Raw genomic sequence first — 22925 nt, forward strand, 5'->3', positions numbered from 1 at the left:
TACAACAAAAAAAAAATAAGAAAAAAAGGACTTAAATATTGATCTGTTTCTCACCCCAATTTATCATATCGCTTTTGAAGACGTGGATTAAATCACTGGAGTCATATGGATTACTTTCATGCTGCTTTTTGGACCTTTAGGGCCCGTATTCACAAAAAATCTTAGAGGTCCGACCGGATGTGATGCATTCATTCAAAACTATCAGCGCAAATTGGGAAATATCAAAGTCTTTCTATCAAGTCAGTCCACTGTCGGCAATCTTTGGGATGCTCTCGGGAGACTATTTCTAGTCATGCCAGTGCAGCTCTGATCTACTTGAATGGAGAAAGACCAACATCTCAAAAATGGTTGGTCAAGATTATGATCAAAGAACATATGTCAAATCAGCAGTAAAATCAGACAATACTGGAATCATAAATTGTGATTCTTTAATTCATATTACGCTAAAAAACGACATTTTCCCGGCTTGTATAGCTAATGTGCATGAGCGTTCTAGACTTGATTATCAGGTGATGTCTGTATCTAAAAGGTGATTGGCTCTTTTAACCAACAATCATCCATGCGATTATCTAATCAGCCATTCATGTGGCAGCAGTGCAGTGCATAAAATCATGCAGATTCGGGTCAGGAGCTTCAGTTAATGTTCACATCAACCATCAGAATGGGGAAAAATGTGATCTCAGTGATTTTGGATTGTTGGTGCCAGATGGGCTGGTTTGAGTATTTCTGTAACTGCTGATCTCCTGGGATTTTCACACACAACAGTCTCTAGAATTTACTCAGAATGGTGCCAAAAACAAAAAAACATCCAGTGAGCGGCAGTTCTGTTGACGGAAACACCTTGTTGATGAGAGAGGTCAACAGAGAATGGCCAGACTGGTTTGAACTGACAAAGTCTACGATAACTCAGATAACCACTCTGTACAATTGTGGTGAGAAGAATATCATCTTCTGAGATGCGGGTTAGCGCTGTTTTGGTGGCTCGAGTGGACCTACACAATATTAGGCAGGTGGTTTTAATGTTGTGGCTGATCGTGTGTATTTAAATAGAAGTGACACATAGTCTCTGGAAATATCAACAGATTTCATCCTAAACTTTATTCTAAATGCCTGCTACTTCTGTATTTTGGACCATTATGAACGTAGATGTCTGAAATTATTCTTTACGTAGCAAATATATCACAAAAAGCTTTTTTTAATTACAGTAAATGTGGTATCAAATGTGTACATGTGTCATTTATTTCTGCACATGCAAAACCTATATATTTAAAATCACATTTGTGAATTTCTGCTTCCTATTTGCTGAATTATGGTTGTTGTTGCTGTTAATTATCATAATAATAACTATAAAACAATATTAAAATAAATATTCATATGATTAATAATGAATATTAATCATGCATTTCATTGAATTCATCCATCTGCACAACAAAATCATACATAGTAGCCTAATATCATAGTATCATAGTTTCTCCCTTCATGAATAAAATCAATTGTACAGTTCATCACGACTGCCACTATGGGGAGAAATACAGATCCGTGAATGTCGGGACAGTGAAAAGGCGGCTTCGACTCTTCTGGAGTTTAATTGTTTTTGCGTCCAAATGATGAGGAATAATATCAACAGAACAACCTTCTTCAGTCTCTTCATGCTGGTCATTAATGGTAAGTGATGGGTTTTATTGTGGGACCTTTTGTCGCAAGATCATTGAAGTAACCTGTTCTCCGTTTAATAACCCTATTCGTGCTTTAAAGCGTATTCAAATTGTAATTATGTAAGGCTTAAAATGGTAAGTGTGTGTGCTGTTAACAGATGTATACGTGAAAGATCAACTGCTCGCTTATTACTGGAGCTTTAAAGCATTTATAAAATGTAGATTACATTTGGGAATTTGTTTTTGTTTGATACGTGTAATATGTAAAAATATTATTTTAATACTGGACAGATATTAAGTAATAAATACTAGATAAAACCTAACAGGGTCCAACAAGGACAAGTTTAATTGTAACAGCGTAACTCAACATACAGTACACAATAAGAGGAACAAATTTAACGGAACAAACTTAATGATAAACAACAGTTATAAACATTTCAATAATCCACCCACCCCTTGCACAGACCTAATTATCTTCGGTTGCAACATGCAATGGCTATCCCTAAATGATATATTGTACAGAAACCTTTTTATTAGCTAGACTGATTTTTTGTTTTTGTGTAAACACCAATAAGGATTAAATTACGCAGAGGTAATAATTAATCCAGGGTTTGTTGATCCCAGCTTTATTTTAATTCGAGTTGTGTTGCACCACTTAATTTTAAATACGGTTTTAACAAATTAGAGATGACATTTTTAATCCTTGTGCGACCTTCGGGACATTTTTGTCTTTTTCATTTTTGTTTTTTCAATCGTTTTGGTTGTGTTAATGCCAACGGCATAAATTTTTGCCAATGGTGTGTATTTGGGGGAATTTTGATATTTCAACCTCAGTTCATATAATACATCTATAATACACTGTGTACACAAAACAGTTACACTCAGGACCTTCAGGACAAAAATGTTCCCAATGAAACCCATTAAAACTGCAATATTTGATCCCAGTGCCATTAAAGCATAAAATCATGACTTCTATGATATTATGCTTTCATTCCGGAGCCCTGGCTTCAAAATGTACATTTTTAATATTTTCCACCAGATGGTGCCATTTTTCTCATGTTTAGCCTATGGAGCAAATACATGCTTTTTCCCTATTCTCTGTTTGCTGTATTATAAAGCAGTGTATTATAAACACAGTGGGTGTTTATATTATTGTGTATTATAAACACAGTGGGTGTGTGTTGGTATGGATGTCAGAGTGTGTTTTGTATATGTGTATTGAGAAATTTGTTTGTGTGTGTGTGTGTGTGTGTGTGTAAAAAACAACAGTGGCATTATGTAAACAAACTTTCATTTAAAGGGTTAAAATCCTGAAAATGAATATTTGGTAGTTATGATCAGGACTGATGTTGGTAAAAAAAATATATAAGTCTGTGAAAGTGGAAAATAATATTAATATATAATATTTTTATGGCAGTTTGTTGACATGGATATTTTTTGTCCTCTAAGGTCCTGAGTGTGATTTTTATTTTTTATTTTTTTAATCTGACACTGCACAAAAAATAAAAATGCATCAAAATCAGTGTTGCTGTTAACCATTGACATTTCTCAGACTGTGATAATCCAAAACAATATTTCTACTTAGCATTTAGTATATGGAAAATAATTCATTTTTTTGGGGGGGGGGGGGGGGGGGGTTCTTAAAAACAACAGTGACATTATATAAACAAACTGGCATTTAAAGAGTTAAAATCCTGAAAATTAATGAATATTTGGTAGTTATGATCAGGACTGATGTTGGTTAAAAAAATTAATTAATTGAAAGTGGAACATAATATTAATATATAATATTATTATTGCAGTTTTTTGATGCGGACATTTTTGTCCTCTAAGGACCTCTGAGTAACTTTTTTTTATTGACGCACAAGGGTTAACCTGTGATTAAAACCTGCGATCAGGGTACGATTTGTTGAAAAATCAGAGGGGGGAACGTGTCAATGTGAATGTCATCATTGACATTTTAATGTAGAAATTCAGATGATGGTGTAATTCATTTCAAAATTAGTCTCAGATTCTTAAACTGTAGACCAAACCCACAGAAAATAATTATTTTAACTGAATTTAATAAAAATAATTAGGCCTAACTGTATTGACAGTTAACTGTTTTATTAACTGTAAATTATGTTAAACAGTTAACAGGAGGGATTAGGATTACCTGTCAAATATTTTGCTGCAGGACTAACATTAGCTAACATATAACAAATTTGATCATCAGCCAGGGGCTTAATTAGAGGGAGGGCAGGGTGGGCAGCCGCCCTAGGGCCCGGGGTGAGAGGGGGCCCACAGAGGTCGACCAAAAGAACCATAAAAACGACTGCGGGCCAACGGGCAATGAAAAATTACCAAGGACCCCAAAGAGGGGGCCCGACAGGTTCTTTGTACTGGGGCCTGTAAGATCCAAGTTACGCCACTGTCATCAGCCATCTGTTAGTCCTTTTTCTAGACTTGCGCGTTCCCGTGTGGCTGCGCCGGTATAAAGATATCAGCATTTTTTACAGATAAAATAATTTATTATTTTAATATTTCAACCTCAGTTCCTATAATAAATCTATAATACACTGTGTACACAAAACAGTTACACTCAGGACCTTCAGGACAAAAATGTTTCCATTGAAACCCATTAAAACTGCAATATTTGATCCCAGTGCCATTAAAGGATAAAATCATAAATTCTGTGATATTGTGCTTTCATTCTGAAGCCCTGGTTTCCACCAGATGGCACCATTTTTATCATGTTTAGCCTATGGAGCAAATACATGCTTTTTCCCTATTCTCTGTTTGCTGTATTATAGAGCACTGCAGGCCAATTGAATAAATGATGCAGCTAAAATTGTGTGGGTGTGTTGGTATGGATGTCAGAGTGTGTTTTGTATGTGTGAATTGAGAAATTTGTGTGTGTGTTTGTGTGTGAGTGTGTGTGTGTACAGGTTTTGCTATACTTGTGAGGACCAAGTATTGAGAAACAACTGTGAGGACATTTCTGGTTGTGAGGACCTTTTGGGAGGTCCTCACAAGGGAAATGGCATATTAAATGATGTGTTTTTGAAAATGTAAAAATGCAAAAAGGTTTCTGTGAGGGTTAGGTTTAGGGGTAGGGTTAGGGGATAGAATCTATAGTTCAGTAGTTCGTATGTTAATGTAATCTTATGTTGAAGCAGTAAATGTATTTGGCTTGCTGTCCGTATACTGGAGGGGTGGGTTGTCAGGAGAGTTGTCACAGGAAGCAGGTAAGCAGCAGCTTATATACTCCTGCTCGTGGGCTGTGATTTGTCAGATTAAAATTAACATGCTCCTCCCAAACCTCTGTTAATTAACTCCATTTCAGTAGTTCGTATGTTAATATAATCTTATGTTGAAGCAGTAAACATATTTGGCTTGCTGTCCATATACTGGAGGGCTCGGAGCTCAAGACTCGACTCGAGTCCTGATTACCCCCAAAAAAGGCGTTAAGATGAAAGAACAGTACCATAACTATGGCAGGAAGTATTTAGGATAGCAAGTCAGCAACTATTCTTGGCCAAAAAATTGGCTTGGCGGATGCTTCTGAATTGTATTCCCCCCAAAAATGTGTACAGAGGGAGTGCTTTAAGCATTTGTTTGAAGATGCGTTCTTGTTCAGTTACTGGTCGAGAGGGCTATGCTGCGATTCAAACAAGAGACCACCACTCGTCGTAGAAGTGGGTGGGCTCACAGTATGTGAACAGGGAAGGTGAAAATGAGAGTTGGCTCATGCTGCATTCGAAAGGGAGGGCTCACACTGCGATTCAAACGGGAGACTGTTCTAAGAGAGAGAGGTTTAGCTCACAGCATTTGAACGGGTAAGCCCAGCAAGCAGTTGAACGGGGAAGGTGAGAATGAGAGTTGGCTCACACTGTGTTCGAAAGGGAGGGCTCACACTGCGATTCGAATGGGAGACTGCTCTATAGAGAGAGAGAGTGCTCACAGCATTCGAGCGGGTAAGCACAGCAAGCAGTCGAACGGGGAGAATGAGAACGAGAGTTGGTTTGCACTGTGTTCGAAAGGGAGGGCTCACACTGCAATTCGAACGGGAGACTGCTCCATAGAGAGAGAGCGCTCGTGGCATTCGAACGGGTAAGCCCAGCAAGCAATCGAACAGGGAGAAGGCTCACGCTGTGTTCAAAAGGGAGGGCTCACTCTGTGATTCAAACGGGAGACTGCTCTATAGAGAGAGAGCGCTCACAGCATTCGAACGGGTAAGCCCAGCAAGCAGTCGAACGGGAAGAATGAGAACGAGAGTTGGCTCATGTTGTGTTCGAAAGGGAGGGCTCACACTGCGATTTGAATGGGAGACTGCTCCATAGAGAGAGCGCGCTCACGGCAATCAAACGGGGAAAATGAGAACGAGAGGAATGGGGCTTGTTTGAGGGGGTAGCCTCACTCAATAGACTACCCATAGATAGGGAAATATGGTGCTTTGAGAAGAGGAGGTGGTGACCGCTATCTCCTGTAATGCTAGCTGCAGCTGCTGAGAAGCGAATAAAAAAAAAGGCTTCGGCGGAAGCATGGTAAAAAAGCTGCTGCGGCAGTACAGTAAAGTGGGCCTTCTGTGGGAGCGGAGTTTAAAGCACTGCGGCGGCTGTAGATTGAGTATTTGGGGGCATAGTGAAGGAGCTCCTGTGGGAGCGCTGCTGTGTTTCCATTGCTGTAGATGCACTTCTATGAAAGTATGGAACTTAGACATTGAAAGCGCCTGTGGAGAAAATATTAACAACTGTGTACACACAATTGGTATGGGTGGGGCACTGTTGCTGTGGTATCGAGTAGGGCACAAAAGACTTCATTAGATTTATTAACACCTTTAATGGAAGAAAAGGTTAGTTTGTACTTACCTGTAGTGGAGCAAATGGTTAGTTAGGAATACGTAAATGTATTACCTTTTGTATATGTCTATAAGGGAAGTGAAAGTTTAGTTATGGAAAACGTGTCAATTACGTTCATATGCAGCTTTGAGGAAAGCAGCAATTTAGTTAAGAATACAACTATATTAAATTTGTCATGGTGGGGCACTTTTGCTGTGGTATCGAGTAGGGCACAAAAGACTTCATTAGAATCATCAACATCTGTAAGGGAAGCAAAGGTTAGTTTCTACTTACCTGTAGGGGGAGCAAATATTAGTTAGAAATATGCACATTTATATACGTCTGTAAGTGAAGCAGAAGGTTAGTTATGGAAAACATGTCAATTACATTTATATGGAGCTTTGAGGGAAGAGAAAGGTTAGTTAAGAATACAACTTTATTACGTTTGTCATGGCAGGGCGCTGCGGCAGTATCAAAATGCGAAAACGGGTGCTGCAGCACATTATCTGGTGGGGCACTGTGGCTGCAGTATCAAATATGGCACACATAGTTTATCACATTTAGGCACACCTTATTGTGTGTCGGGCTCATTTAGACCATGAGCAAAGGAAATGCCAATGCCACGGTTAACGGGAAAAGCTAAAAGGCTCTTAAGATTACTGCACCACCACTACACTCGAACAGGAGAGCTCATACTGCGTTTCGGACGGGAGAGCCAGCATTGCGGTCGAACGGGAGGGCCCACACTGTGATTCAAACAGGAGAGCCCACACTGCAATTTGATGGGAAAGCCTGCATAGCGTTCGAACGGGAGGGCCCACACTGCATTCGAATGGTGGGTGGTGCAGAGTAAAGAACCTTGCTGAATAGCGGTTTGATGGATATACATTTATGAGCTGTTTCCCTCGAGTCTTAAGAGGAAACATAAGAGGAGACAGGAAACATGAGCATGGTCGAAGGACACCGCAGTTGCGGCACCTGTACAGCACATTTGTGCTGCTTTGTGGTGTCGTGGTGGTTTGTTGCATGACCCAAAAGACGCTGCAGTTGTGGCACGTGGACAGCACATTTGTGCTGCTTAGAGATGTTTTGAGCCGAAGGCAGAAGCACCACAGTTGTGCTTTCTTAACTAAAATGGTTGCCATCTTTGGCTCCTCGGTAGGTAATGGTGAAGTCTTGGAAAGACATCTAGATAGAGAAAGTGAGAGGTAAACCTGCGTACAATCCAGTGACAGGAATTTAAATGGACTTTCGCAGAGACCTGCTGGAAGTAATATTGGCGAGACTCTGCGGAAGGCACAATTTCAGACATTGCTGTAGAAGAGACAAAATAATCATAATTAGGTGAAACTTTAGAAAAAATGTGCTAGGGAATACAGTACCTCTTCATAAACAATGTGAAAAAATTGCATAAAATGATCTGAGAAATAAGAGCTTTGGCTCTGTACTGCATACAGATATGCATGGACTTGCAATCATCATTGAAGGATTCACGTTAGGCCATTCACTCTTTAGGAGTATAAATGTCACCTGTAGTACAATATACTTCTTGCATAGGAAATGCATCGCATAGGTGTGAATTATCTAGGAATGCATTGAGTTGCAGCTCTGCACTGCATACAGAAATGCAGGAGATATGTGCTGGGAAATACAGTACATCTAAATAAACAATGTGATAAACAGCATAAAATGATCTGAGAAATAAGATCTTTGGCTCTGTACTGCATGCATATATGCAGGAGAAATGGAATTGCAGTCATTATTGAAAGATACAGTTGTGGTCATTCGCTCCTTAGGAGTATGACTGCCCCCTGCTGTACAATATACGTCAATATATGTCAATAATGCTGAGAGGAAGCGAGACATGTTGCAGAATGATTATGAATGAGTTGGAACACGGCAAATTCGGCTCGTGTCTGTTCGGACAGAGGCCGTGTATAACTGCAGTGTGCTATGGAATGGTCAGAGCCAGTGCCGCACGGCAGCGAGCTTGCGTTAAAATGTCTGCGATGGTTTGAAAAGAATTTGTCATTAGATTATCGGTCGATTGAAGGGAGTTCTGTGTTGCATGATGCCCCTGTGTTCAGAATGAAATAAATCATGCTCCGAAGGGCACTTTGGAGGGAGAAACAATTGTGATATTCATGTTAGAAGATGACGAACAATCGCTGAATAAAGCATGCCCCTAAACAAGCTGTGGCGTGGTAATGAGGCTGAAGATTAACTGAGAATTAAATGAGAGTTTAAAGTATTGGAGCAAAATGATTAATGTTAATATGAAGGGAATCTGTTCTTGGATGTTGTTTCAGGTGTGTTTGTTGCTGATAGAGATGGAGTAAAATCAGTGTCAGTGATGGAGGGAGATTCTGTCACTCTACACACTGATCTTACTGAAATACAGAGAGATGATCAGATACTGTGGCAGTTTGGACCTCAAGAGACTCGTATACTCACTATCTTTAATCAGATGATCTCTACATATAATAGTCATGAGAGATTTGGAGACAGACTACAGCTGGACAGACAGACTGGATCTCTCGCCATCAGAAACATCAGAATCATTGATTCTGGACACTTTAAACTAACTATCCTCAGCGACACGGGGAACTCAGAGAAGAGATTCGAAGTTACTGTCTATGGTGAGTAAATCATCACTCTGTTATAGTTTGTTTTTGCTTTTAAGTTGTTTTCCTCTTGTCAGATTGATGTAAGAAAATACTGACTGCTATAAAAATAGAGCATTGTTACACTGCTGAGCATTGTGCGCCAAAGGGGATAAATGATGCCTTCACATCAGGGCACTTCGAGGGGAGAACAATAATGGTAGCCATTGTCATGTTTATGTGTTTTGTTCTTGTTTTCATGTCTTTTATTTTCAAGTTTAGTTCCTGTTCCTGTCGTCATGTGATTTCTTGTTCCCTCATGTGATCTTGTCATGTGTTTCCCCTGTTCATGTGTCTTGTTTTCATTGGTTCATTGTTTGATTACTTTGTTATTAGTCTTGTCTTTTCATTGGTTAAAGTTCATTTAGTCTTGTTATCTTGTTTATAGTTTAGTCTTGTGATTGATTGTCTTGTTTACCTGTTACCCATGTCCTTGTATTTAAGCCCTCATGTTTACCATTGTCGAGTGTCAAGTATTGTTGATGTAACGTAGTCCATAGTCAAGTCAAGTCAAGTCAAGTCTATAGTCATGTCAAGTTAAGTGTTTCATGTTTATGGTTGTTTTGTTCACATTTATAGTTAGGGTTACTGGTTTTCACGTTTGGAAATACACTGCACTTGGGTTCATCGCACTACTTCATCGTCACTTCGTCTGCCTGTTGCCAGCATCGTTACAGAATACCTGACCGCCCATAATGAACCTAGCAGTTCGGCTTCTTCGCCTACATCAGGGGAGTCGTCCCCTGGAGGTTTATGTAGAGGAATTCTGCGCTCTGGCCTCCAGGGTGGATTTTAATGAGGTGGCCCTCAAGGACTATTTCCGTTTTGGGCTGAATGAGCCAATCTCATCTTTGATGCCTGGCGGTCGCAGTTCCCTCAATCTGGTCTGGTATATCGATGTTGCCCTGCAGATTACTGGTTCTATGTTCACTGTGGGGGAGGCGGATGCCGAGCCGGAATCCCACGTCATGGTCGCCGAGCCAGCGTCCCACGTCATGGTCCATCAGCTAGCGTCCCACGTCATGGTCGACGAGCCAACATCCCACGTCATGTTCGACAAGCCAATGCCCACGACTTCCACGGCCAACGAGCCAACGCCCACGCCTGCCACGGCCAACGAGCTGGAAGCCTCGTCCATCCCAGAGCCGGCGTTGCCAGCCTCGTCCGTCCCAGAGCCTGCGTTGCCAGCCTCTTCCGTCCCAGAGCCTGCGTTGCCAACTTCGGCCTCCCGGAGGAGGAGAAAGGCTTCCGTTTCCAAGTCTCAGCCAATGTTCATGACCACAGAGGTCGTTTCCAAGTCTCTGTCTATGCCTACGACCACAGAAGTCATATCCAAGTCTCTGTCTACGCCCACGACCCCAGAAGTCATTCCTGAGATTCAGTCCATGCCCACAACCACAGAGGTTGCTCCCAAGACTCTGCTCATGTTCATGACCACTGAGGTCTTTTCCCAGTCATCCAGGACTCTTAGTCTCGAGCCTACCATGGTTCTGCCTTCTATGGCTTCGTACCTTGAGCCTCCCATGGCTCCGCCTTCCACAGCTTTGCTCCACGTCATGGCCGCCAAGCCCGAGTTCCACGTCATGGCCGCCACGCCCGAGTTCCACGTCATGGCCATGTCACAGCCACACCAGAGTCAGCTCCAGGCCATGTCACAGCCCCGCCAGAGTCGGCTCCAGGCCATGTCACAGCCCCGCCTGAGTCGGCTCCAGGCCATGTCACAGCCCCGCCTGAGTCGGCTCCAGGCCATGTCACAGCCCCGCCTGAGTCGGCTCCAGGCCATGTCACCTCCACGCCTGAGTCTGCTCCATGCCATGTCACAACCACGCCTCAGCCTTCTCCATGCCATGTCACAGCCGAACCTCAGTCTCAGCCTGTTCCATGCCATGTCACAGCCGCACCTCAGCCTGTTCCATGCCATGTCACAGCCGCGCCTCAGCCTGCTCCATGCCATGTCACAACCACGCCTCAGCCTTCTCCATGCCATGTCACAGCCAAACCTCAATCTGCTCCATGCCATGTCAAAGCCAAGCCCCAGACTGCTCCATGCCATGTCACAAGCAAGCCTCTGCTCCACGGTCCAGGCTCTGCTCCACCGGTGACCTCTATCCCTACGGCTCCGCCTTGGTCCTCATCCCATTGGCTCTGCCCCTCGAGCATCTCAGGGCCCCACTTTCCATTGGCTTTGCCCTGTTCCCATGCCCCACGCCCTGTCACGCCAGGCCACACCCCACGCCCTCTCTCGACAGGCCACGTCTCAAGGACCCCACCTCCACCACCCACCCCCACAGCTCCCTGATTAACTTTGTTATTATGTTTTGGGGCGTCAGGAGCCACCCCAAGATGGGGGGATATGTCATGTTTATGTGTTTTGTTCTTGTTTTCATGTCTTATATTCAAGTTTAGTTCCTGTTCTTGTCATGTCATGTGATTTCTTGTTCCCTCATGTGATCTTGTCATGTGTTTCCCCTGTTCATGTGTCTTTTCATTGGTTCATTGTTTGATTACTTTGTTATTAGTCTTGTCTTTTCATTGGTTAAAGTTCATTTAGTCTTGTTATCTTGTTTATAGTTTAGTCTTGTAATTGGTTGTCTTGTTTACCTGTTACCCATGTCCTTGTATTTAAGCCCTCATATTTACCATTGTCGAGTGTCAGGTATTGTTAATGTAATGTAGTCCATAATCAAGTCAAATCAAGTCATGTTATGTTCAAGTCTATAGTCATGTCAAGTTTAAGTGTTTCATGTTTATGTTTTGTTTTGTTCACATTTATAGTTAGGGTTACTGGTTTTCACGTTTGGAAATAAACTGCACTTGGGTTCATCGCACTACTTCATCGTCTCTTCATCTGCCTGTTGCCAGCATCGTTACAGCCATACTTTTGGGGTTGTTTCAGCCACAATTTCAAACAAAAATGACTTGAAAATGACCATTATCTTTTTTACAAAACAGCCCTTTAATTTATTGAAGTCTTTGGTGTTCCTGAAAATTTTGTTATTCATAAGTGATCCGCTAATAAATTAGTTACATCAGTTATATGACAGAACACTTTAAATAGGGTTTGAAATAAATTACATATTTATTTTCTGTGTACTGTATGTATGATTTTATGTCAGCAAGCATCCTTTATACAGCATGATGCCAATTTACACACCTGTTCATGTAAGCAGACTGTTAATAAAACTGTTCCAGCATAATGTGTTTTATTTCAAATTGTCCATAGAGAATACATACAGTGTATATGACAATTTATATTTACATGTTTTCCAGCTCCTCTGCTCACTCCTGTAATGACCAGAGACTGTCCACAAAAACATTCAGCACCACAAAGATCATCAAGCCCAAAATGTGTCTTGCAATGTTCAGTAATGAATGTGACACACTGTGGCAATGTGACTCTCTCTTGGTACAAAGGAAACAGTTTATTCTCCTCCATCAGTGTGTCTGATCTCAACAGCAGTCTCTCTCTACCTCTGGAGGTGGAATATCAGGAGAACAACACCTACAGCTGTGTGATCAGCAATCACATCAGCAACCAGACAAAACATCTCAACATTACTGAAGTCTGTCAGACATGTCCAGGTAAGAGCTGTGAGAAATGTTTATTCTGAGTTGCTCTTTTATAAAATATCGTTAATAGATTAAATCTCACAATATGCTGAGTGGGTTCTTTATTTTACAAGGTAGTGTTTAAATGTACTTTCAAGAAGCTTTCAATGGTTATCAGTTTTTTATACTCTGTTGCGTTCAGTATATGCAGGCCCATCCCTAGACATTTTGCTGCCCTAGGCAGTATATTGTTTTGCTGCCCCACTTTCAGAACTTCCACTGTATCACTTAACACAGATACAAGATACTGGAGATGGGGGGGGGGGGGTAAAATCTTGTCAGGAAGAGCACCATCTGGCCCATGTGGCACCAACAAGTATTGAGAGAGACATGAAACTAACACAACTTTGTAGAAAATCAGTTGCTTGGACAATGGTCAAAAATACATTTACCTGTATTACACAAAAATGTTTGACTGCAAAAAACCATGGTTGACCAAAAAGAATCAAGTATTCTAGAGAATGTTTGTGTAATAAACAGTAGTTAATTTTTTGAGGGTCTATAATAATTAAAAGGGTCATGACATACTCATACTTTGTTTTAATAATTGTATTATTTTCCCTGAGGTCCACTTATACATTTATTTAATTTGCACCAGAACAGTTTAATTTAGTACGAGTTTGTAAAAGTATGGCTACGTCAAATTTCAAGATGGCTGCCAAAGTTGTAGGTGGAAATCTGTGCTTGGATCTATTGAAAAGTTTACGAGCAGATGAATCAGAGGATATATGATTTATGCCAGTTGGCCACAATTCAAAAGTTATCAGATGTTAAAAATTACATTTTTGAACTTGTGGTGGTGCTATAACGTTTTTCCTAAAGACCCAAAATTTTGCAAGGGGGCTATTTATGCCCACCCCTATCAGTGTGCCACATGTCCTCATTTTCCTATGTACGGTTCTATGGGCTGCCATAGACTCCCAGCCAGAAGAATAAGATCTTGGCCACTAAGTATTTGATAATTTTCCACCCTGTCTCTGCCCTCTGTCTGAAATGCTCGGTTTTGGCTGAATATGTCAAACATGTCCACTCAAGCACAGCAGCACCATAAACTATATGTTATGAGACTGGGAAGGACAAGACGAGAGAGTGTGGATCCAATTGCAGAACTATTTATTAAGGAACTCAAAAGATGAAGAGGGAACAAAGATGAAACTAAAACACTGGAGCAAAAGAGAAATCAAACATAACAGCAGTTTGCTGGCTAACAAACAAGAACCAACTATTGGAAACATGAGGGCTATATATACACACATGGGTAATGACAAAACATAGAACACCTGGGAACAAATATGAGGAACAGGTGAGTGTGATCAACAAGGTGCATCATGGGAAGTGTAGTCTAGCAGTCCAAACATAAAGGGAAGGTGATGGGACAAGCACAAGGGAGTTCGTAACAGTACCCCCCCTCAAAGGGGCGACTCCTGGTGCCCAAAGATGGATGGGAAAGAAGGCAGGGACAAGCAGTCCAGGAAGGATCCGGATGATGATTAAGAGGCCAGGGAGGAAACTGCGGATGATCAGGAGGCCTGGAAGGTGACGACAGGGCCGGGACAGGGTCAGGAGGCCTGGGAGGTGGCCACAGGGCAAGGACTGGTTCAGGAGGCCTGGGAGGTGACCACAGGGTTGGGACAGGAGGCCTGGGAGACAGCCACAGGGCAGGGACTGGGTCAGGAGGCCTGGGAGGCGGCCACAGGGCAGGGACTGGGTCAGGAGGCCTGGGAGGTGGCCACAGGGCAAGGACTGGGTCAGGAGGCCTGGGAGGCGGCCACAGGGCAGGGACAGGAGGCCTGGGAGACGGCCACATGGCAGGGACTGGGTCAGGAGGCCTGGGAGGCGGCCACAGGGCAGGGACTGGGTCAGGAGGCCTGGGAGGCGGCCACAGGGCAGGGACTGGGTCAGGAGGCCTGGGAGGCGGCCACAGGGCAGGGACTGCAAGAGGAGCAGGGAATTGATTTTCAGGAGGAGGATACGGAGGCGTGTGGAGCTGCTGGAGGATCAAGGATTAGAGACTCAGGTGGAGCTGCCGGAAGTGGAGCAGGCAGAGCCGCAGAAGGAGTAGGGAATTGAGTTCCAGGAGGAGGATCTGGAGGTGGGGTGGGTGGAGCCACTGGAGGAGCAGGGAATGGAACTTTAGGAGGAGGATCTGGGGGCAGAGCGGATAGAGCCACAGGGAGAGCAGGAGTTTGAATCTTGAATAGAGTGGGAGGAGTCCCTGGAGGAGTCTCTGGGAGAGCGGACGGAACCGCTGGAGGAGGAGTCTCGGAGGGAGCGGATGGAGCCACTGGAGGAGGAGTCTTGGGGGGAGCGGACGGAGCCATGGAAGACTCTGAGGGCGGAGCCGTAGAAGACTCTGAGGGCGGAGTCACCAATGGTCAGGGACGGAGCAACTGGAAAACGGCCTCCATGGCCGGGAGTGCTGGCGGTGCCTGGAAAACGGCCTCTGTGGTCATGGGTACTGGCAGTGATGGGGGAATGACCTCCATGGTCGTGAGCACTGGCAGTGACTGGGAAACGACCTCCATGGTTGTGAGCACGGGCAGTGATAGGGGAACAGCCTCCGTGGCCATGGATACTGGCAGTGACTGGGGAGTAGGAGCCGTGCTTCTCCTCTTCTGCTTCTGGATGGCTGTGAGCACAGCTGTGGGAGACTCGGAAGGCGGAGCTGTGGGAGGCTTGAAGGGCGGAGTCATGGGAGGCTCGAAGGGCAGAGCCAGGATCACCAGGGCTGGAGTAGGCATGAAAGTTGGCTCTGGGACAGACGAGGCTTGCAGAACTAGCTCGTTGGCCATGGCAGGTGTGGGCATTGGCTTGTTGGCCATGGCAGGCGTGGCCGTTGGATCGTTTGCCGTGGCAGGCGTTGGCTCATTGGCCGTGGCAGGCGTTAGCTCATTGGCCGTGGCAGGCCTGGAGGGAGAGGCCGTGGAAAGCCTGGAGGAAGGAGCCGTGGAAGGCTTGGAAGGAGCCGTGGAAGCCACTGCAAGAGGGATGGCCACTGGGGTAGAATGCAGAAGACCAGCCATTACGATGTTAGTAATGAAGTCACCAAGGGGCAGGTCGTCGCAGTCCAAATGGACCATCTCCTTCACCGAATCATTCAGTCCTTGCCAAAACATGGTCCTGAGGATTCTCACATCCCAGCTCACCTGAAAGGCCAAGTTCCAGAACCTTACACAGTAAGCTTCCACTGAAGACGACCCTTGGATGAATTGCCCGAGTTGCTCTTCTGGATCCATCCTTTGGTCGTTTCTTCTGTTATGAGGAAGGAACTCAAAAGATGAAGAAGAGAGAACAAAGATGAATCTAAAACACTGGAGCAAAAGGGAAATCAAACATAAAAGCAGTTTGTTGGCTATCTAGGTAAGTAGCATCATACACTATCATGCTAACAAACAAACAAGAACCGACCAAGACTACGGGAAACATGAGGGCTATATATACACGCATGGGTAATGACAAAACATAGAACACCTGGGAACAAAGATGGGGAACAGATGAGTGTGATCAACAAGGTGCATCAGGGGAAGTGTAGTCTAGCAGCCCAAACATAAAGGGAAGGTGATGGGACAAACACAAGGGGGTTTGTGACACTATGAATATCAATCCGTCATGACAGATGAAACATTCATGAATGAAACTGGCTACTTAACGTTTTGCAGTCAGGTCCAATAGGGTTTTACCTGTCACATCTTTTAAAAACAGTTCCTTTACAAAGCTTAAATCATATTGTGACTCACAAGCAATCCACGCTGATATGAGCCAAAAACACATATAATCCACACTGAAATGTTCTGAACACACATAATTAAATTTACTGTGAAACATGCCGCACACACATAATCCTGCCATGACATGATCAAGAACTGTTAAACTTCAGCTGCTCTTTCTAATGTTGGGGTGCTTCAACAGAGGCCAAAGGAGAGACGCCGGTCTTCACAATGTGACATCTGACAACTTCTGTCTGTTTACATATAGGGCGATATGCTGTTCTTACAGCCGCAATATCTCACATCTTCCTGTTTACACATAGGACGGGACACTTTTCTCTTGCAGCAGATGGCAGCAGTGGAATGGAGCAGAGCAAGACGTGTTTTTAGAAGTTGAACTTGATGATCAACACTCTTAAAATGCATCAAAATGGTCAAAGACGTCCATCTAGTGCATGTTTACATAGACAAACAATTAAAAATAGCAAAAATGGGCACAAGAACATGTCCAGGATGCGTTAATACTCAAAACAGCAAGATGTAGCACAGCTAAATGAAACTGAATCAGGTGTTGACACAGCCTCTTTTTAAAGCAGCGTGACATGCATGACAATGTTCAAAGACCTCTGTCTAGTGCATGTTTTAGTCCAGATGGGCACAAGATGATGTCCTGTATATGTCCCCTTTGGTCTGCAGGAATAGTGGGCCTATCTGTCCTGCTCTCTGTGGGCGGGCCAAGGGAGCGATGATGTAAAAGGAGGCATTGATCTCTTACTGTGTAGGCAGTTATGCATTAATGAAGGCCCCCTAGTGACGTAGGGAATGAACAAGCTGTTTTTGCAGCTTGGTGTCAATAAATACTCTTTTTGGACTAGGTGGTAAGTTTTGAGTTCTGAAACTTACATTATGTTTTTATAGTACAATAAACTCTTATGTCAAAAGATCAAGAAATGTTTTATTCCTCATTACATGACCCCTTTAAAAACATTGTTTTAGTAAATCCATTACAAGAGAAATGTGTACAATAAAGGTTTACTTTAAAGTGTCACTTGGTTGTGAGATATTTTTTTCTGCCTTGCAGTTGAATTAAGTTTAATTGTTATTCCATAAATATTTATTTTCTTCATTATTTGGAGTTGAAGTTGATGTTAACAGTTATGTTCATTCTTTCCATTTCAGATTCCTCTCCTATCCATCATAAAATGGTTTTTGCTGCATGTATTCCTGCAGTACTTTTAGCTGTACTTGTATGTGTGATGTACATCCTCAACAGGAAACACAGAAGATCAGGGCAAAAAGGCTAGTTTTGTGTCTTATATTAATAAGTCTTTTTTTCCTGATTGATATTAACAATTGATTCTGGAAAATGTTGTCTTTTGTTTTACCCTGGCTGTAGATAGTTTTGATGCTTCTCTGCATGTAGTTGAAACAGTTGAGATGGAGATGGAAGATGTGCTTTACACCGAAACAACATTTTGTAAAAAAGGTCCAAAAAAGGTACGATTTTATCAACATGCCTATTCTCACATCATTTAAAAAGGCAAACCTTGGAAGCTTGTTTTAAAGCAGCTTTAGACATCACTATTTCAGCGAATTCCATGATTCTGCGTGTAAAACAAAGAGACACTTTGATGTTTACTGAAAACAGTGACATGGCACTTTTAAAACCAGTTGACATCATGATCTCTAGAGAGACAACAGTTTTCACTGTTCTAAGACTATGGAATCTGGAATATCCCTAAAATACTATCTTGTGGTTTCCTCAGATTTCAATGCCAGTCATGCCATGTTCTACATCACAAAATGGCAACGTGATTACTCATGAATAATCAAAAAGTAACACAACACGATTTCTTGACCATATTTTGGCCTTTCAACCCCCTGGCTTTCCATTCAGCCCCCATAAAAATCTGTGATAATGTTGTGTCCATGTTTACTGGCAGTCACACAGGACACAGTCAAAATTGGCTATACGGAGTGCAACAGAATGGAAACAAACAGAGGGGTCTCATTTTTAAAAATGAATCTGCTTTTAACTTGACACACCGAATTGAATATGCAGTGCTCTTGGGCAAGACACTGAAAACACATAGTGTACATAGACCACCTAGACTAGAGCATCAACACCATCCTTTTGGTTTCTTACCTTCTCAATGTATTGTCTTACAGAAGCCTAGTGGGATAGAAGAGACGATATACGCAAGCGTCGTCACATGATAAACAGCAGGATCTGATTTCACCACCATAGTTTTGTAAACAGGCGTTTGTCTGTTTTTGCACTAGATTCAGCCCTGCTCACTTCGAAGAAATCCTACATGACAGAGAGGTTTAACTGGATTATATTTATCTTTATTTTTTGATAATCAGTATTCTTATTTTGACCCCTTAGGATGGTAACCTTTGTTTTAAAGGAGCTCTGAATGCAAGCTCTGAAGGAATATGTTTGGCAATGCAATTAGCTTTTTTTTTAAGTTGATAAACTGAATATTATTTAAAGGAATAGTTCCCTACAAATGAAAATTCTGTAATCATTTACTCACCCTCATGTTGTCCCAAACATGTATGGCTTTCTTTCTTCTGTGGAACACCAAAGGAGATATTTTGAAGAATGGTGATGCTGCTCATTTTTTCTTTTTGTTTTCATATAATGAAAATGAATAGTGCCTGAGCCTAAACATTCTACTTTACATCTCTTTTTGTGTTCCACGTAAGAAAGTAAGTCCTATGGGTTTGGAATAACATGAAGATGAGTTAATTATTTTATTTATTTTTTTGGGTGAGCTTTCACTTTAACAGTGCCTTAGATTTTCATTGGACTGCTCGTGCAAGCACCACACACTCACACTTTATTTTTACCATGATCAATGGAAACATGGGTAAATGCATTACGCTGCATTCAAGCCAAATCTATGCCTTTGTGTGCAAGAACCAGCCAGTCTAGGAGGACTTTTTCCAACAGAAAAAATTTGACTGAATTTTTTTTTTGCATATACATTTGCATGCAAAGCGAGTCACAGTGAGCACAAAAAAAAAAAGCTATAACTCACTGAAGTATTATATAGGAACCACAAAATGTTTGTGTGCTGGAGACATTCATAGCCAAACGCAAAAATATTTTTCATTTCATTGCTTGTCCTGTAGAATGCTTAAATTAAAATAATTTTTTGCTTTCTTGAAAAACAAAATTTACTGTACAATGTTCATTTTCATTGTATGTGGACTGCAACAGATTTGCTTTGTTGTATTTTTCACTGTTGAAGAACTAGAGTCTAATGCTTCCTTTTGAAAGCATCAGTTTCAGGTCAGAAAAGTTCTGCCCTTCTCCTACTGTCCCATTCTGTTGCACAGTCCACGTACGGTATTTTGTGGACTATGCAATGATTGTTCTTACGACAAAAGCCACAAGAGCCCATTAAACCCCCAAGTCTTACACACGCTATTATACTATATGTTACATTCAGAGTCACACTATGCTGCATCTGCTGAAATGTTAAAGTTTTTTTTTTTACTATTTGTCATTCTTTTATTTAACTATGTTTCATATTCATGTTTGTCATCATCATTTCATTGTTATATTGCAACAAGTTTGCTGCATGTGGAGAAAATGTGAATTTTTATATGCATGGTCCATTACCCCTTATCACATTTCTTTGTAGCATTGCAGCTGAATTCCTGCAACTTGTATTTGTAGGATAAATGGTGTGGCTATGCAGAGTCTGTGGAATAATGTTTCCGATATGCACTGAGTTAGGTGCTGAATCTCAAATTACAGCATTAATGAGGAAGCCCATATGAAAATGTTGTAGAGCCACTGTAAGCGATGTACGGAGCCCCGTTAGGCCCATGGGAAAGAAACAAAAGTCCCTTGCAATACATTTTAGTTAGCTCACAATACATTTACCATGGTTTTACTACAGTAACCATATTTTAACCATGATAGCCATAGTGAAACCATAGTGATAATAGAGGAAAATGAAAACTATGGTAATAAAAATCATAAATTCAAAATATCACAGTTGCTATGCAAATACCATAGTTTAACTATGGTTTTTGTACTATGAACAAACATTAACAATGAAAACAAAATGTTAACAAAGATTAATAAATACCGTAAAACATATTTTGATCATTGTTAGTTAATGATACCTAATGCATTTACTAATGCTAACAAATGTAACCTTACAATAAAGTGCACTGTAGTAACCATAGTTTTTGGCAGAAAACATGTTTTTTTCTATAGTAGCTAATATTGTAGTAACCATGTTTTTTAGGCTAACGGTTTTTTATTATTATTATTATTTTTTTTAATTTTTTTTTTTTTTTGATGGAAACCATGGTTTAACTATAGTAATATTGTAGTAACTATGAAAAGTATGTTTTTTTTGACAGAAAACATGGTTTAATAACAGTGTACTGTATCCATATAGTAACCATGGTTTTACTATAGATTACCATGGTTAATCTTGTGGTTACTATAGTTTTACTATATCGTTTTTGTTCTCCTGTATTCTGATTGGTCAATCGCGCCAATCAGTGGTCTAATATTCCTATATAATGACCACACATCCAAAGTGATATCAGTCATCGGTTATGGTGAGTTATCTTTCCTACTTCTACTATCACTCTCGCGATCTCTGCAAGTAAGATAAAATAATTTCAACTCAAATCAGTATGTCATGTCTCATGTCCATTTATTTATCTTATTAAAATTATAAGTAGTCTTGGATGGTCCTGTTTGTAAAATAAATGTCAACAGAACTCCCGACGCAAAACGGAGGTGGAATTTGGCTAATTCTATCTGAGCAACTACTGGGCGGCGCCATGATGATTCTAACTGCCTGTTTTCTGTTTCTGGTCTCGAGATGCAATGTAAAACTAACCGAAATGAGCGATCCAGATGGAGAACAACAACCATTTAAGTGTTGTTTTGAGTAAAAATGAATTTCACGCTCAACTTTTGCAGATTTTGGCTGTCATAACAACTTAAAGTAGTTAATGATATCAGCGTAACTAACCTCGGACCATCGCTTCATGTCATCTACATACTGAGGTAGTCAAAAAAAAAAAACGTCATATCGACTCTGTGAAATATCAGCACTATCGAGCCATGTTTTTTGACAATTTCTACAAATGTAATACTTTACCCACTAAGTATATATGCCAGTGCAGGTGAAAACACTGGAGACCGGAAATTGAAAACAGGCGAATCGTGGAACACTTCCACGTTCTGGAAAAGGTGGATAGAGTTTGTAAGTTCTTTCTTACATAATAAAGTAGCCAATTGCAACACAAATCAATATTTCAATTGTCATTATGTCCATTTATTTATTTATTTGGTAGGTAGTCGTGTAGTAATGGGATAATGTACAGTCAGATGGTCATTATTGCAAAATAAACCCCTGTAGAATGATCAGAGGCGTGGATTCCAGGGGGGATGGGGGAGAGGTAAGCCCTCTATTATGGGTTGTAATCAAAACAAGCAATTACAACCCATATATATTTATACCATTATCAATGGAAACATATAAATGCTTCACGCTGCAACCCCCCCAATGTTCAAGCCAAATCTACACCCTTACGGGTGATGCATGATCCCGATCACCCTTTGCAGGTTTACTTTAGTTTGCAAAAACGGCCGGCTTACTTAAAGGTGCTGTAAGCGATTTTAACAGTTCTAGAACTTCACATAGCAAAAAAGGTAGCAAAATAGCATTATCAAACTTGGCTTGTATTAACGAACATCAAAAATGACCGTGGCCCGCAGCCAATTTTTTCCACCTACCATTTACAGAAATTAGCGCTGTGATATTTCATTGCACCTGCTTATTATTTCATTTTTTAAAAATCACAACACCCAACGGCTCTCATACTCAATTCTGATTGGTTTTGCGAGTCATCTTTCCTACTCCTAAAAAAATAAATACATTGAAACCACTCTACAAGTAAGATAATAAAAAAATATAAATTCAAATCAATGTTTGATGATCATGTATTTATTTATTTGGTATGTTAAAGCAGGATGAGTATTCCATTCCACGTTGGCATCCTGACCACCCCTTCGGGGTTGATTTTGTGAACGATGACACCAGCTGACTGTACAATATCCCCGATACAGCCCACAAAACGAAAGTGTGACCTATTAAACACAAGTGCCCATTGTGCCCCACAAAGGGGCCTCAGTTTGTTCCTGGGAAGCATCTTAATCCCAACCAAATGATTACCCTGCAAGGAACAATCAGAGGCACCTTTCTTCCATCGCCAACACAAGTACTGGCCCATTGTACAAAGGAGCCTCGGTTTGTCCCTGGCAGACAGCCCTAACCCCACCCCCACACTAATCCTAACCATATCAAGCTTGTAAGGCTGAGCACCCTGCCACAACCTGAGGGCACCTTTCTCCCATTGTGAAGTTGCTGCTTCCTAGTGTGCACATAAGAGAATTACATCTTGCAATGAAATGCCTTTTTAAAA

The 22925-nt window shown here is 41.6% G+C and overlaps 1 protein-coding gene across 1 annotated transcript; it reads left to right on the forward strand.

Annotated features, from left to right (window-relative positions):
• The first annotated feature begins 1532 nt into the window (after positions 1 to 1532).
• LOC127437958 (natural killer cell receptor 2B4-like) lies at positions 1533 to 22790 on the forward strand. Its single transcript, XM_051693140.1, has 6 exons — positions 1533 to 1665; positions 8785 to 9114; positions 12409 to 12720; positions 17634 to 17753; positions 17851 to 17951; positions 18624 to 22790. Exons 1-6 carry the CDS (start codon positions 1605 to 1607, stop codon positions 18669 to 18671), a joined length of 972 nt encoding a protein of 323 aa, XP_051549100.1. The 5' UTR covers positions 1533 to 1604; the 3' UTR covers positions 18672 to 22790.
• Positions 22791 to 22925: the final 135 nt, after the last annotated feature.

Source organism: Myxocyprinus asiaticus, chromosome 49, assembly GCF_019703515.2.
Source record: "Myxocyprinus asiaticus isolate MX2 ecotype Aquarium Trade chromosome 49, UBuf_Myxa_2, whole genome shotgun sequence".
NCBI lineage: Eukaryota > Metazoa > Chordata > Actinopteri > Cypriniformes > Catostomidae > Myxocyprinus > Myxocyprinus asiaticus.

Coding starts and splice junctions, on each gene's coding strand:
- LOC127437958 (XM_051693140.1), top strand. CDS start 1,605: ATGATGAGGAATAATATCAACAGAACAACCTTCTTCAGTCTCTTCATG. Junction 1,666..8,784: donor CTTCATGCTGGTCATTAATG/GTAAGTGATGGG, acceptor ATGTTGTTTCAG/GTGTGTTTGTTGCTGATAGA. Junction 12,721..17,633: donor AGTCTGTCAGACATGTCCAG/GTAAGAGCTGTG, acceptor TTTCCATTTCAG/ATTCCTCTCCTATCCATCAT.